The following is a 16,308-nucleotide window of genomic DNA, read 5'->3' as shown; positions in this document are numbered from 1 at the left end:
CTGAGGCTGCCCACTGCCACCTTCTCGGCCAAACCTTCTCCGGTCCATCATCCCTGCCGAAAGCGGGCGAACGCACATCCTTGATGCCACACTGCCTTGTCCTGTAGTCACAGGGGCACATGTTCTTTTCCTAACAGAACTGCCAGCTCCCTGAGACAGGATTACATCCTTGACATCCCTATACCGGCCGTGAAGATCCAGACCCTACGCCCCTTCGGGTGAGAAAAAAAAGGACCAAGAAAAACGCCGAATTTGTGTTGTGCTGGGTTGAAGAGGGTCCCCTCCGATCTCCCCACCTGGAACCTCAGAATATGATTTTATTTGAAATCAGGGTCTTTGCAGATGTAATTAGTTAAGATGAGGTCAGACCGGATTAGTGTGGGTCCTAATCCAGCAACTGGTGTCCTGATAAGAAAAGAAAGACACAAGGGGAGAAGGCCTGTGACGACGGGGGCAGAGACTGGAGTGATGTGCCTACAAGGCAAAGGATGCCAAGGATCGCTGGCAACATCAGAAATTAGAAAGAGGCCAAGAAGGATCCTCCCCTAGAGATTTTTGAGGGCGTGTTGCCCTGTGGACACCGGTTTTCAGACTTCCAGCCTCCAAGACTGTGAGAGAATAAACTTCTGTTGTTTTAAGCCACTGAGTTTGGGGTACTTTCTTATGGCAGCCCTAGGTCACCAAAGCATGTACATTCACAGCAGAGCAGTAATGTCTCACACAATAAATATTTGATGAATGAATAAGGAGATGAGATCAGAGGGTGTTAATACACACAAAACAGCTGCGCGGCCAAGAGCAAAATGTACTGATACAGTCCAAAAGTTGGCACCGTCCTCAGACCCTAACCAAAGTTGACAGCCGATTAAGAATTCGATGGCACACAAACAGGGGAAAAAGTGATCGACAGTTGCAAAATGCACGAGTTACACAAATCACTTAAGGAGGACTGGGGGTTGCAGTCATCCTCCTCTTTCTTCTGAAGGAAAGTACAGTAACGCTGGCCAGGCCGACCCTGGTTTTCAGATGACAGGACTAAGACACAGCACCTGTTTGCAACACACCTGATTCTACAATTAAAAAAAGACAGAGCACAGAAGCAAATGAGCTTGACAAGTCCCTTTCCAGCGATCTGGCCACGTCAAGGCTGCAGCAAAGGCACCTGAGAGCAAGTTCTGAGAACTCTGCCCTGCATTGGGCTGTCCCCCTCCCCCTGCCCCCAGGACACTTCACCCTTTTTCACTCTTCTCTGTCCTCCCCCTCCCCCTGGGGGACCCAGTGCTCCAGGAACAGAGCAGGTCAAGGATGCTGTGAACCACGCCCTCCATTTGTTCTATTTGCTCTGATGTGCGTGTGACTCAATATATGGCCCTTCCCGGGAGCAGTTCTGGCAAAGAGAGGATGATGGTGAGGGGTCAAGGTGATGGAGATCATTTGGAAAACGGGGTTTGAGTCTGGATATGGAAGATCGTGGGTTCAGGTCCTGGTTCTACAAAATCTGAGTAGAAGTTCCTTTCTCAGGCATTTAGGGGTAAGTGAATTCAATGACATGGCAGCTATAAAGGGGCTTGGTGACCTTTAAGTGGCAAGGCCATCCCTGACCATCTGTACCCAACTTTTCTTTTTTTTTCATTGAAGTACTGTACCCTACTTTTCTTACTGCTTCGTCAGAACTACTTTGACATTACTGAGTATGGTTATTCTAACCTGCGCTGGAAATCGCCCAGCCAAGCTTGTCTGGATCATTCTGGGAGAGTCAGGCCTGAAAAGCATCCTATATGTGGATATAGTTTCTAAGACACTAACAAGTGGCCGGCGTTCATCCTGTGTCTTCGTGTCCTTCCCTCTGTGCGTGTCTTGTGTCCTAATTGTCTTTTCTTATAAGGACACGAATCATATTGAATTTGGACCCAACACAGTGACCTCAGCTGACTTTAATCACCCTTTTTAAAAGCTCTATTTCCAAATACAGTCACATTCTGAGGTGCTGGTGGGTTAAGACATCAACATGTGAATTTTAAGGGGGACACAACTTAACCCATAACAAGGGAGGACCCATACTAGAGATTAACTGGGCAGAAGCCGGGTGGACAGTACAGGTGGGTGCTGATTTCCATTCACATCCTTAGGTGGTACTGACCTGGCAGACTCAGAAGAGCCTGGGATGTGGCCAACCTGAGTCTCATGGGACCAGGCTGCCTAGAGCTCTGAGGACCAACACTTCTTCACATATTGCTGCCTGTAGGGAATGCGCTCTTGGGACCTGACTTTTTATCATTTCTCAGGAATCCAGGCTGACAGTCTGGAGTTGCTTTGACTCCTTCCTTTCCTCGCCCCCACCACCCCTTTCAAGGCCATCATCCAGGCGACTCCCGACTCCGAGCTGTACCTCCTTGCTCACCGCCACCACACCCCTCGGGATCCTCACAGCCTCACTCCCAACCTTTTAAAGGACCTCCTTGTTTCTGGTCTCTCTCCCCAACCCATTGTGCATGTTGCTGTCCGATTAGTCTCATCAGAATCAAATGAACTCAGAGCCCTCCATTGGAGGCCCCTGCACATCGTTCCCAGTCTGACCCTTTCTTCTGCAGACTCACAGCCTCAACCGTTTGTGGCCTGGGCCTCCCACAGCATCCAGCACACAGGAGAGATTCAAGGAAGGACTTTGCGTCAGCTATAGAAACCATTATGGTATCAGTGGTCCCAGTGGTCCCTGGGTGAGTTTTTAAACTCAGGATTGACACTGTCACTGTCACCTTTTCCATCGCTGGAGCAGGCCAGGGCAGAGGTAGGCTGTGTAGACAAGGAGGAGCAGAGTCTACTTCTCAATCGCGGAAAGAGCCCAGAGCCCCCTCCATGGTGCCTCCAGTCCTGGGTGCTGGCTCCTCTCTCCCGCCCGCCCCCCACAGGGTAGGGGTGGGGCATGGGAAGTGGGGGCAGTGGGAGGAGTGGTGCGGGAACCTTCTTGCCCAGTGCCTGCATCCCTCTCGGATCCTGTCCACCAGTCTAGCCCACCCCCCACGCTGCCCCCAGGGCAGTTCTGCCCTCGCCGGGCTGCCCTAAGCCGCTCCAGCTGGATGCATCTCAAGAGCAGAACAAAGGATATGGGACTGAGCCTTTGGAAAAAACACCAGGATTCTTCTGGGGACCAGCCAATGGGGAAGGGAAAGAAATCCATTCTCCCTTCCCGGATCCTGGAATGGGAGATGGGGTGGGGCACTTGTGTATGCTGTAATCTGGGCAGTGATCTGCCAAGAACAAATTATCATGACAGCTAATGCAGCGGACAAAACAGTGACCAAAATCGTAACCCCCACTGTAGAACCAGGCTAATCCAGGACAGCTGCTGGAAGAGGCGTACCTCAAATCATTGTTCCCTTTGCATCATCGGATGTCCCTGGGCCTCTGGATTCTCAGTGCTGTTACGTTGACAATTGTCTCAAACTCACTGCCTTCATTCTGGGCACCCTCTCCACTACCCGAGCGTGTGCACGGGGCCACGGCTCCAGCCTGCAAGGCCAGCTTTCCTCTGAGCCTCCTGCAAAGGGCTGGCAGGCGACGCTGGGAGCAACTGCTAATTTCCACAGCACATGCTCCTCTCCTGTCCCAGCAGTCAGATGTGGAAGGTGAAATGACAGAGCTTCACACAACCCACCCTAGTCCCTAGTGGGGCAGAAACACCACCTGCAGGCTGCTCACCTCACAGAGACTCCCAACACCTCCAGCACGCCCCAAGCACCAGAGGCCAGCCTGGGACCCGAGGCCCATCCACTTTATGAACATTTGTTGAACAAGACTCTCTACTAGACGGTGGGGTTTTTTTCCTAGAAAAAACAGCCTATAGGTGAGTTTGCTTTGCCAACTTGCTTTCATCAATTGAGAGATGGATCTTCTAGTCCAGCTGGGCCACTGGCTGGGGATTTGATGTGCGCAAGTCACTTCCCCTCTCTGAGCCTCAAGGTCCTCAACTACAAAACAAGGGGACTGGACTAGAGGATGTCAGACCCCTATTGTCACCCTAACCTTCTATGAGTTTATGAAACACCCATCTAGCAAACAGAGCCTCTACATAGGGCTGGACAGCCTTGCCTTCGGGCCTTTGCTCGCACTTCTTCCCCTCCTGGGATGCATCCCCTCTCTGGACACCTAAGCTCTCTGCTTCTTTCAGAGCCACAGAGAGATCTCAACAGACCAGATAAAGGCTGAAAATCCAAGGCAGAAAACAGACAGCACCGCTGTGAATGTACACAAAAGACAAACCGGAGACAAAATTTATAGAAAACTGCATAACAAAGTGAGAGAATGAAACCATTTGGGGTCAAGCTCAAGAATAACATAAACAAGCTCATATGTGAAAAATACACATAGTGGAGTATTTGTGGATTCTGAACCAGGAAAGGGCAAAGTGTGTGTGTGTGTGTGTGTGTGTGTGTGTGTGTTTAAAATCTAAGAGAAGAACCGTACAAAACTAGTGCAGAAAGGCCACACAGACAGCAGGATAGAAATGGACCAAAGCTTATCCTGGAAAACATTCCCTCTCCAAAAGCTGGGGTAGAGTTTCGTGTCCTTAAAGCTGAATGGTAACTACATTCAGATTTGCAAAGAAGCAGAATTCTCTTTAATCGTACCAACTGGGACCCTGGCGACCTTGAGCAAGGAAGGTGGGACAGGGAGCTGCCCGCCGCAGTTGTGGTCCTGCGAGCTACAGGGGCTGAGTGGATTTGTCTCTGAAGAGCCAGCAGCCCATTAAGAAGGCAAAGCTTGAAGACTAGCAGGCAGAACTGAGATAAAACTTCAGTTCAAGGGGACCGAGTATGAAACATAGTTCCAGAACCAAAGAAGGACTGTTTGGAGGATTCCACCAGAAGAACCTTGGCGAATGCATGACACAGAGCAGTTTCAGCTTGAGCCAAGGAGAGCAAACTCGAAAATTAAAGAGCCATGATGTGACATGTTCGCTGCCCCAGCAGGAAGCATGGTGATGTCTGTTGACTGGAAAAGGAAGGGAGAGGGTGTGCCTGGCAGGAACTACCCCCCAAATATAGGAAAGGCCCCAAAGGATCATGCTCCTTCCTGGCTTCAGGGCTCAGAGCTGGTCTCTCTCCACCCTGGAAAGCACCACAGTCAGTGACAAAAACATGGTTTCTGAGCCAGAAAGACCCACTTTGGACCTCGGCTTTGCCACTTACTAACTGCGTAATAAATACTGGGAAAGTTATTAAAATTTCTCAACTATAAAATGGGTTCAATAATACCATTTTGCAGGATGTAGGATTAGCAGTCTTTAATGTCTACTTAAGAGAATTAATGTCGACAAAATGTCTGGCTCACAGGTTATGAGTCAGTGTCGCTGCTATCAAGAGTAAGTACTGAACAGACTGGGGAGGTCAAGGAAAAGAAAAGACCAGACAAGCTAAGACCCCGGGGGTGTGAGTTGAGAAGAAGAAATGCTACCTCCTGCCCTCCTTTGATCTCTGAGACACGAAACCCAAAGTGACCCAGGACCAAACCGATCCTCTGGTTGCACAGGGTCAAGATTTAAGAGCTGTTCCATAAACATTCGCTGGGTTCCAGTCACAGCCGGGCGCTGGGGAACGTGGGCCGAAGAGACGAGGGTGGGTGGGCCGTGCTGTGGGAGCATGAGCACTGGGTTGAAAGTCCTGGCCTGGTCACTGAATTGCACACGGAAATGGTGAATCTGACAGCATGTAACTCGTACCTTATTAAAGCGGTGGGAAACAAAAGTCTGGGGTTGGATCATTTCCAGGTGTGTGGCCTTGAGTGAGCCAGGTACTTCCTCCTGGAGCCTCAGAGGCTTTTCTGCAGGACTCCTACCCTCCCTCAATAGTGAAACCTGCCTTCAACCAAGCTCACAGCTGGCAAGGGAGACCCACTTTAAAACAAACAAACAAAAATGTACCCAAAGCACTCTGGAAAGTTCTATACAAATAGAAGCTTCCATCACTACTGTGCTGCTCAGAGGAGGGAGACGTCAGTGAGCCAGAGAGGCCAGCAGGTTCATGGAGGAGGTAGGCTGGAGTGAGGTCGGAAGGATCAGTGGGGTTTGGATGACAAGGAGGCAGAAGGAGACACTGCAGTGCGAGGAACAGCTGGAGGAAAGCGAAGGCAGTGGGAAAGGCAAGCTGTGTCCCTGGGGCAGTGATAAGGCCTGACCCATTGGACTGGATGCTTCACACAGGGCAGAGGGTGAAAGCTTGCAGTCTATGACCCACAGATGTGTTCTACTTGGCCCACAGAGTTAAACAGTTAAAAATTTCTAGAACGTTCCATGTTTCTGGTTTCTCTGGAAAAAAACGGGAAGACTGTCAATGCCAGACCAAAATAGGCTGGACCAGCCATAGCCCCAACTACTCCTCTGACACCAAAGTCACTTTACTCAGGTGGCATTGGAGCTCCACCCCAACTTCTCCCTCACTGTCTGCTCCACTGGCCCCGGCAGACAGTTCTGTTTGCAACCTCTGGTCCAGGGGAACAGCTGGAGGAGAAGGCAGGAGAGACAGGCTGGGGCCAGGTGTGCAGGGGAACGCACATCAGCTCTGGGATCAGAAAAGCTGCGGTCCACGTCCTGGCCCCATCATCTCCCAGCCTGCGACCGAGCAGCCGCCAGAATCTCAGTGCAGCCACTGTTGTTTTTAAAAGACATCATATGAGATACAGTTGGCATGGTACCTGACAGAGTTAGTGTTCAGAATGGTATTATCATTGTCCACCATCAGGTTGAGGAATTTTTGATGAATCAGGCAGACCTCAGGGAGCCATGGAGGAAAAGTGCATTTGATGAACTGTGCCTCTGACAGTGATGTGCAGGGCAGGTAGTAGCAGGAAGGAAGAGGGGAACCGGAGGAGGGAGCAGTCAGTCAGGGGTGGAGGAGAGGGAGGGAGGTTGGCTGTAAAGGCGCTAACATTCGTGGACCCCGAGCAAGATTCCAAATAGAGGCCCATGATTTTTGCCAGTTGTTTTAAATAATTACAAATAAAGCTAACTAACTGTTAAATAAAGTAAAATGCGTTCTTCTGCCTGAATGAATATAGCTTTATAAGAGCCTGGAAGGCCACGTTCAAATTTGGAATTCTCTAACATTTCATAGCTCTAGCCACTGGAACATCATGGAACAGCAGTGAAGCACCGTGACACGGGGGGAGCGCCTCCCAGGTCTCGGCCTGAGCCCCGCATTCCTCCCCGGCCCCACAGTCTTGGAGGCTCCCGCCGGCACATCCAAGCTCGGATGACCTCGCCTCCCATGAGCCACCCTGGGCCATTCTCAAGCCTCGGGATGTGGACACTGAGTGCGCTGTCTGGGGTGAGGGGTGGGGGGGAGGTGGGTGGTGCAGGGAGGAGGTTTACCCTGCGCAGAACTGGAAATGGACGGAGTCCATTTAGCAGAACATTCCAGGGGCCCTAGGGCAAGACTTAAGAAACGGGGAACGGACTCGCGAGGGCAAGTCAGCTCGGGGAGGTAGGTGCAGGAAGAAGGCCTGAGCAGGTGGGGCCCCAAGAGGCCCTGGGGACCCGGGCGCGAGGGGATACCTCTGGCCAAGGAGATGTTCCGCAGCGCGATGGAGTGCTCCCAGTCCTTGAGGCGCAGGTCCTCGGTGACGCCGTTGAGCACGGCCAGCTCCTGCTTGAGCTGCACCTCCAGGCCCCGGTGCACGAGGCGCATGCGGCGCGCGTCCTCGCTGGCGTTGCTCACCAGCACCTGCAGGTCCCGCAGCCGCGTGCCGTGCAGGGCCACGTCGTAGGACAGGCTGTGGTTGAGGCCGCGCAGCGCGCCGCCCACGTCGGCCAGCTCCTCGCCCAGGGCGCCCACCCGGCGCGCCAGCCCGTCCAGGAGGCCGGCGTGGCGCCGCAGCAGCAGCTGGCTGCGGTTGCTCTCCACCTGCAGCTGGTAGAGCTCCAGCTGCGCCGCGTCGCTCTGCTGGCCCGTGCGGTCGCGCAGCAGGGCCACCGCCTGCTCGCTCTGCGCCGCCTGCGCCTGCAGCCCCCACAGCGCGCCCTCCAGCCGCTGCACCGCGCCCGCCAGCGCCAGCAGCGAGTCCGACTGGTTCTGCAGCGCGTCCTGCGCCTTCCACACCTGCTCCGTCAGCTCCGCCTGCAACGGAGCCTGCAGCAGCCGCAGCTGCAAGTCCCGGAAGCTCTCGTTCAGCCGGTTCACGTTGCGAGTCAGCGCCTTCAGGTCATCCGGGGAGCTCCGGGGCCTGGACACTGCGGGGGAGGAGGGAGGGGAATGAGGCGGCTGGGGAGGACCCCGGAGCCCAAGAAGCAAGTCCGGCCACAGCCCGGCAGGCAGCGCGTGCTCGATCAACAACAAACGGAGGGGTCAAGCAGAGGTGGCCACGGATGAGTGCCTGAACGGGTCCCGGCACTGTGCTCCGCCGGTGGTCCCCGAACCCGTCTGCTCTTTAGAATCACCTGGTCAGGCATCCCCCCTCTGCAGAAATTGTGGTTGGATTGGTCTGGGACGTGACCTGGGCTTTGGAATTTTAAAAAGAGCGCGAGATAATACTAAGGTGCAGACAGGTCCTCATCTCTGGGTGAGGTGGATCTGCATGAAATCGGGGTTTTGTGTTCATTTGTTTGTTTTTCGTATTTTGGAAATGATCAGATCTCAGCAGTTTCACATGGCTCACCCTACGATATTGTGTGTTATCCTCTCAACATGAGGAGGGAGGTACCATTATAATCCCCTTTTAGGGCCAGAGCTGTTAAAGGTGCCCCAGGCAGCACTGCGAGGGATGGCTCCAACCCAGAGGGCTTGCTCCAGAACCCAGGTGCTTTCTGCAAGTCTGCTCCAGAACTGCCGGACGGGACTGCGTCAGCAGCGGACTCAGCAGGCTCTGGGCAACACTATTCACTCCCAGACTCCTGAATTCAGGGTCCCATTCTCTCTGGGCAGGTACAGATACTTTTATATCCACACCCTCCTTTCTCTGCCTCCGACTCTTCTTCTAGATCCCCTAATTCCCTCCTCAGGCAAACAGCCCATCTTAGTGACTTCCCACCCATTCCTCTTGGAAAGGTTTCCTTTTCTTGGTTATAAGCAGCTATTTCACAATACAAAGGGGTGGGTGTGCATCTTAATTATAATCTAGCATCGGTGTCTCCTGGAATCTCATAGACTTTAACACTACAAATGCTAGTGCTGGGATGCCTAGGGGTGCTGGCTGGCTGTTTGCTGTACTCTGTCCACAGCTGTCTCCCTCTCTGCTCTGCACACGAGAGAAATGGAAACCAGAATAGGAGGTGGGGGCATCCTGCCTTGGAAATCTTGGACTGGAGAGAGCCAGGGAACTTGGTACACTACTTGTTCAAGCAATGAGAAGATTCAGATAGAATGGCTCTCTCCCAGAACCTTGAGTTGGGAGCGGGGAAGGTAGGTAGGAAGGGTGCTGGGTCTGATGCTTCTGAAAGGACACAGCATTTAGGGTGGCCACTGTGGAGGAGATCAGTCATTTCAGACTAGATTCAGAGGCTCACAGCACTAGATGGGGCTTTGGAGCCCCACCTCAACTTCTCCTTCACCCAGCATTCAATCTCCAAGAAAACCACACTGCCCAGTGGTCACCCAGTCTCTGCTTACACCAATCTCCCTAACTTCAGTTAGTTCTAACTGTTGAAACATTCTGCATTCTGTTCAGACTTGAAATTTGCCTCCATATAGTTTCTATCCACTGATCCTGCCTTCTGGGGTCACATAAAACTAGTGAAAACTTCTTTTTCTTCCCACAAGATAGCAGTTCAGAATCTCAAAGACAGTTATCACATCCTTAGTGTGGATGTTTCTGGTTTAAAATCTACAGTTCCTTCATCTACTGTCTCATGACTGGCTTCTAAGCCTCCATACCTCCTGGCTAACCTCTTCTGCAACGTCCTCAGGGTGTCAGCATCCCCTTATAGGGCGGTCCTTGATCTAAGTGTGGTTTTTCCAAAGTGTGGGAAGACTGTGTGGAGTATGGTAGAAGTATGGTCATCAGCGTCATTCTGGGCACGAGACTTTTACTAATATGGCCCAAACCAGGCCCCATTTAGCTTCTTCGGAGCTTTTCAGGCTTTCATCATAGAATTGGAGTCTAGGCAGTCTTTCCTGGAAAGTTTCCCCAATTTACAGATAACGAGACTGAGGCCAGGAGAGTATTTGTGATCTGCGTGTTGGCATGCTTCCCAACTCCTGGTTCAGTGGTTCATCCACTGCTCCACTACCCTGGAAAGTTAGCCAAAGAATTGTCGATACTTGTAAAGGTTCTGGGGAAATAAATCCACGTCCCAGTCCCAGGTCACAACTCCAGTAACCACAGGAGTTGTCTGCCAGATTTGATTTTAAAACCAGTTGGAAAATAGAAAGTGCCAGTCTCTGCTCCAGGTGCCCCTGGAGTTCAAAGGGACAGTGCAACTTACCAGAAGTAGTAAAACACTATGAGTGTTGTTAATTCTGCTTTTAAAATTGGGACTGTGAGTGACGCAGAGGCACAGGGCAACCTACTTGATTAAAGTCCCAGGACTGATTTAAGGCTCCCTGTGCTCAGGCCCGCCAGAGGCAACACCATGAAGCAGGCAATTTCCCTTACTCCCCCTCTCTGCCAGGGGGTCCCCCTATCCGACTGGTGCCCTGTGCCCTTGCCCATCAGCCCCCTCCTTTCAGAACTACCAGCCCTAAGGCCCCTTCTCTCTGTCCAGAAAACTGGACTGAAACTTGCCCATATTGGGGGAGGGTGTAGCTCAGTGGTAGAGCACATGCTTAGCATGCACGAGGTCCTGGATTCAATCACCAGTACCTCCATGTAAAAGAAAAATGTTTTAATTAAAAAAAAATTTTTTTTGGCCCATATGGTAAAGGCTGACAGTCAGCTACTGCCTCTCACAGAGCTCATTTACGTCTTTTGTTATTGTTCATTGCACAACCAATTTTAACATAAATCCAAATAAAAGAAAGAAGAAAATTCTTCCACAATCGCATGCCCTCCAACAAAGCACACTGGTTTTCTTTCCCTTTTCTTCGTCTAGTTCCGTCCATATGCATAATCAGTCTTCAACAGTTTGATTTCTGGGTTTTTAAAACCTAATATAATTATTTCATAAACATTTTCCCATCCTTCTCCCTGCCATTTATAATTATACTTTTGATGGCTGCCTGAGAGTTGCGTTGTAATTTACCCATTCTCAATCATGGAAAAGAAATGCGGAAAGGTCTCTCCTACTTTTGCAAAATTTCCTACCAATAAATTCCCAGAAGTTGGATTAGTTGATCAAAAGGTATAGACATTTTTATGACTCTTAAAAATTCCAGCCTGTGAAGCATCACTACTATCAAGATATTGGGCATATCCATTATCACCACCACCCCAATTTTCTCCTGGATCTTAGTGAATCCTCCCTCAAAACTTCCCTGCCAATACTGACACCTTGTCCCCAAGCAATCTGTAATGATAGTCTTGCATTTCCTAGTTTACGTAAAGGCAATCATACAATGAAAAACAGTTCCAGCCAAATCACTTCCCAAAAAGTTATACCTATTTATATGTACATTACAGATTTTTTAATGTGCCAGTTTCAGTGAAACCTCAGTGCACTGAGTGTTACAATTTTCATATTGTTAATTTCACAGATACAATAGGTAGGTACCTTGTCATTTTTTTATGTTAGTGCATTTGCATTTGAGAAGTGGCCTAAGCAATGCATTAACTCAAAGGAAAGATAAAGGCATTGTAGTACCCAGGCTAGTCAGAACGAAATTATTTGGAGGGATAAACACTCTTTGGGGAGCCAATCATGCTGTAGAAGCACAGAGCAGCCTCCCGCTTTGGGGACGACTTACCCACCCCAGAAATGAATTATCTCCTTCCTGTAGTCACAGTGTGTTCTGAGCTCACACTACCCACCCCACCTCCCAGCTCATCTCCCATTTAATTCCTTCCAGATGTTTGCTGTCCTCAATAGGGAACAAATCTTCCTTGAGTGTGACTCTCTTAATTCATGTTTATGCAAATAGTCCATTTATCTCTCTGCCTGCTGTCTTTACTTTTAATGTGCTTTAACTATTCTTCAATATTTATACTTTCACAATGGGGGAAATAAATCCTGGAGCAACAGTCATAGCCGGCACTTCCTGAGTGCTTTCAATGTGCCAGGCACTGTTGTAAGTGCTTCCCATAATAATACCCTTCATCTCATAACAGCTGGTGAGATAAGTACCACTACTATCCTCTTATTCCAAACGAGGAAACTGAGGCGCGCGGAGGTTGGGTAACTCACAAGGTCACACAGCCGTGGGTGGCGGAGACTGACTTTGGGCTCAGGCAGTTTGGTTCCAGAGCGCCCTTGGTGACACTGCTGAAAGGGTGGAAGGCACAAAAGAAATGTTTCAACAGAGACACACAAACATGGAAGAAGCTTTTAAGGTAGTGAGCTCCCCGTCATATCCCCAGGCCGGAGTCAGACTGGGCAGGAATCATGGATTCTAATTCAGATTCTGATTCAGTCTTAATTGCTGAATACTAATGAATGTGTGCAATTTGTCATAACATAGGATTAATGTATTAGTGTCTGCCTCAGGCCGTGCCCTGGACTAGGTGTTCACACACACACATCTGCAGCTTCTGCACCCACACCCTGGCCCCGAGCTGGCTCCCTCCTCTGTGATTGTCTTTTTTGTTCCTGAAAAAGACAGTAAAGTGCCGGTTAAGTCAAGGTACTCCAGATATGAATACCAGACAGGGGATCTTCCCCAAATATATCAGGCACCTCACTGCCAGCAAGGCAGGTGTGCCAAGGAGGTGGGGGTGGGACGCAGTGGGTTTGGGGGGAAGAAAGCTAAGCGTTCTGTTTGAGGTTTGGTGATCTCAAACTCCTAATTTATCCCTCCCCCCACCTCCCCTTTGATAACCATAGTTTGTTTTCTATGTCCATGGGTCTATTTCTAGTTTGCAAATAAAATTTGCATCTTTTTTTAGATTCCACATATAAGTGATATCATATGATACTTGTCTTTCTCTGTCTGATTTACTTTACCTAATATGATAATCTCTAGGTGCATCCATGTTGCTGCAAATGGCATTATTACATTCTTTTTTATAGCTAAGTAGTATTCCATTGTATGCATATACCACATCTTCTTTACCCAGTCATCTGTCGGTGGACATTTAGGTTGCTCCCATGTCTTGGCTATTGTAAATAGTGCTGCTATGAACATTGGGGTGCACTTGTCCTTTCAAATTGTAGTTTGAGGGAAAATGAATGTTAATGATAGTCTACTTAATACCAGGCACTGGGCTGCGTGTTGTCATGTATTTTATCTCGTGTGATCCTCTGAGGTTGTCATTCATATGTCCAGCTTCATAGACAAGATATGATCTGTAGTGTATGTGAGTGTGTGTATTCAGGCAGACTTTGTATCATTACACGTCACAGACACTGTGTTCTTTACGAATTCAAGATTTGTGGCAACTCTGCATTGAGCAAGTCTGTCACTGCCATTTCCCCAATAGCCGTTACTCACTTCGTGTCTCTGTGCCACTTTTTGGTAATTCTTGCAATATTTCAAACCCCCTACCAGCAAAAAGATTATGACTCTCTAAAGGCTCAGATGATGGTTAGCATTTTTGGCCATTAAATGTTTTTAAATGAAGGTGTATGTATTGTTTTCTTAGACATAGTGTTATTGCACACTTCACAGGCTACAGTATAGTGTAAACATAACTTTAATATGCACTGGGAAACCAAACAATTCGTGTGACTCACTTTATTGCAATATTCATTTTATTGTGGTGGTCGGACCAGAGCCCACATGATCTCTGAGGTATGCCTGTATATACAATTATTTTCTGTGTATTATGATGTTGGCTGGGAGAGATGCCCCTCCTGAAGCTAGCCAATTCTTAGAGATGGCAAAGGGCTCAGCCAAGAGTCTGCCTTTGCTGTCCAGCCTGGAGCCATGCTTCCTCTATCTGATCCCAAGAGGCAATGTTCCTCTATCATAATGATCCCAGGGCCAGGTGCCGGGCAACTGCAGACAACTCCCATAGCCCAAAGTCCACCAAAATTATTCAAACTAGCTAGTCCTAAATTGCTTACCTGCCCTGCCTTGTCTTTCTCACAGAAACCTCAATAAAGGCCGTGGCCTAACCGTTTGTTGCCCTCACTCCTGTCTTCTGCCTCCTGCCACCCCTGGTGCTTCCCCACGTGGCCCTGCGTGGTGTGCCTGCCCCCTAGTCTCTGGGACTTGTAAGTCCAATCAACTATGCCTGATCCTCTGCCTCCTCTTGTGGCCACACCTTCCTGACTATTTCATAAAAGAATACAGGACATGTTTACATGCCCAGTTTTACAGATGAAACTTGAAGAGATCGAGTGGCTTATTCAAGAAAACACTACTAGCTAGTGGAAGGCAAATCCAGGTTTAAACCCCAGACTACTTGATTTTCTGCTCTACCCACTGCATGGTCCCATCCCTCTGGCTCCAGCAGGTTAGAGGGGCCCCCTCCATCTCTCCAGCCTGCCCCCGGGCCACAGTCACAAGAGGCCATAATCTGAAATCAGTGAGGGCAGCGAACGTGTTTCTCTGCTTCTATCTTTCTGGACAATTTGTTCCATAAGTGCTTGTTTTCAAACGGCTCAGTATCGGTCCCCTAGGGTTTCCACGTGGCTTCGTTTGGAGTGGTGTGAGCTCTCCTATTGGCAGATTTTTTCAGACCCATCTTTCTTCACTTGTTGAGCCTGTCATAAAGCATTTTAAGGAGGTTGGGAATTCTTCTCACTAATAAGCATGTAAGGAATCTGGGCCAGACTTGCCAGCAATCTCAGCACTTATCAGATTTCCTCTTTCAGAACACGAGGTTTGCAGCCAATGTGTCAAATCTGTTATATCTTTGTATTTCAGAAATCAGACTGATGGGGCACTTAGATCATGGGTGCTCTGAGCTGAAAGTGATCTTAATAATCATTTACTTTTCATTTTCAGATGAGGAAATGAAGGCTCAGAAGGGTGATATGAAATGTCCCAGGTCACCTAATAGGTGGTGGCAGAAACAGGGCTAGTGCTCATATTTCCTGAAACCCAGTTCACATCCCTTTCTACTATACTACACTGCTGTCCTGGAAACCAGAATTAGGTATCCACCTACCTGTTCATCTATCCATCCAACCATCCATCCATCCGTCCACCCATCCATGTGAATCATCATTGACAATAATGCATAAGAATCTTCACCCAAACAGGGAGAGTTTTTCCAATTAAAAACAATTACACCAAGAGCAAGCATTACTTCAATGTGTTAATTGGTCCCCAGAGTATCCTGCATTATTAGACTGGATATCTTTAGTATTGCAACAATATTTAGTATTGCAAAAGAGTCATCTAAAATTGTGCCAGTGACAATCACCAATCATGAGATGGTATTATGTGAGTTCAAAGCCTTTTCTACAAATGGGGAAAAATTTAATGACAACTTTTAACATTGTAATAAAAAAAAACATTGCATGAATCTCATGTTTACAATCCTTAAAAATTGGCATCTTGATGTGAAGTGTAGAAGATTATATAAAGGAAGTGGATTTTAGAATTTCAGAGACTCTGAAAATTGGGTGGGTCGTTCCACATAGATTACAAAGGAAGGAACTGCCTTAGAAGTTGGAATCCAAAGGTCTGGTTTAGAATCCTGCCCATCACTTAACTCACTGCTTTGGACAAGGAAATTCATCATTCTGAGTCTCTCCCTTTTCATCTAAAAATAGAATTAACAATATCTATCTCAGGCGGGCGGCTGTGAGGACTGAAGGAAAGAGTGGACTCTAATTGAGCAGGTCCTGTGGGCCAGGCGCTGTGTTCCATGTTTTACGGAAATGTCATCTCACTTGAGAAAATCAAGTGCATGGGAAGAAACCCCCTTTAACTACTGTGAAGCCCTATTCAAATTCAAACTCTTGGTATTAGAGTAGCCTACACTCCCTTCTTTCATTGATTATCATATTCATTTGCATTAATATTCATAATGGAACATCAAGCAGTCATACAGAGCGTTACATTCACAAAGCACTGTTACGTACCTTATCTGATTTTGTACTCTTGACCAGCATTTAATCCCCATTTATATTAGAGGAAGAAGTGAGGGCAGTGAGAAAAAAATGGCTTTCCCACAAGCCAGTGACAGCGGGGCCTTGAGACAGCCTCACACACATGTTACTCCTCATTTTCCTCGTGTTTGTGACTTTCTGGCGACCTGAACACACAGCAGTTCACCCTCCGGGGTCACTGGGGGTGAAGACAGTCAGGACCCCCACACTACCCCACCTCGGAT

The 16,308-nt window shown here is 48.8% G+C and overlaps 1 protein-coding gene across 1 annotated transcript in view; it reads right to left on the bottom strand.

Moving 5' to 3' along the window:
- The window catches only part of SCARA5 (scavenger receptor class A member 5), a 96,170-nt gene that overhangs the window by 35,108 nt on the left and 44,754 nt on the right, over window positions 1-16,308 (bottom strand). Inside the window, 1 exon segment of the mRNA XM_032471043.1 lies at window positions 7,550-8,224. Coding sequence (XP_032326934.1) covers window positions 7,550-8,224 — 675 coding nt within the window.

Source organism: Camelus ferus, chromosome 31, assembly GCF_009834535.1.
Source record: "Camelus ferus isolate YT-003-E chromosome 31, BCGSAC_Cfer_1.0, whole genome shotgun sequence".
NCBI classification, from domain to species: domain Eukaryota; kingdom Metazoa; phylum Chordata; class Mammalia; order Artiodactyla; family Camelidae; genus Camelus; species Camelus ferus.
This window is presented reverse-complemented; position numbering and strand designations above follow the sequence as displayed.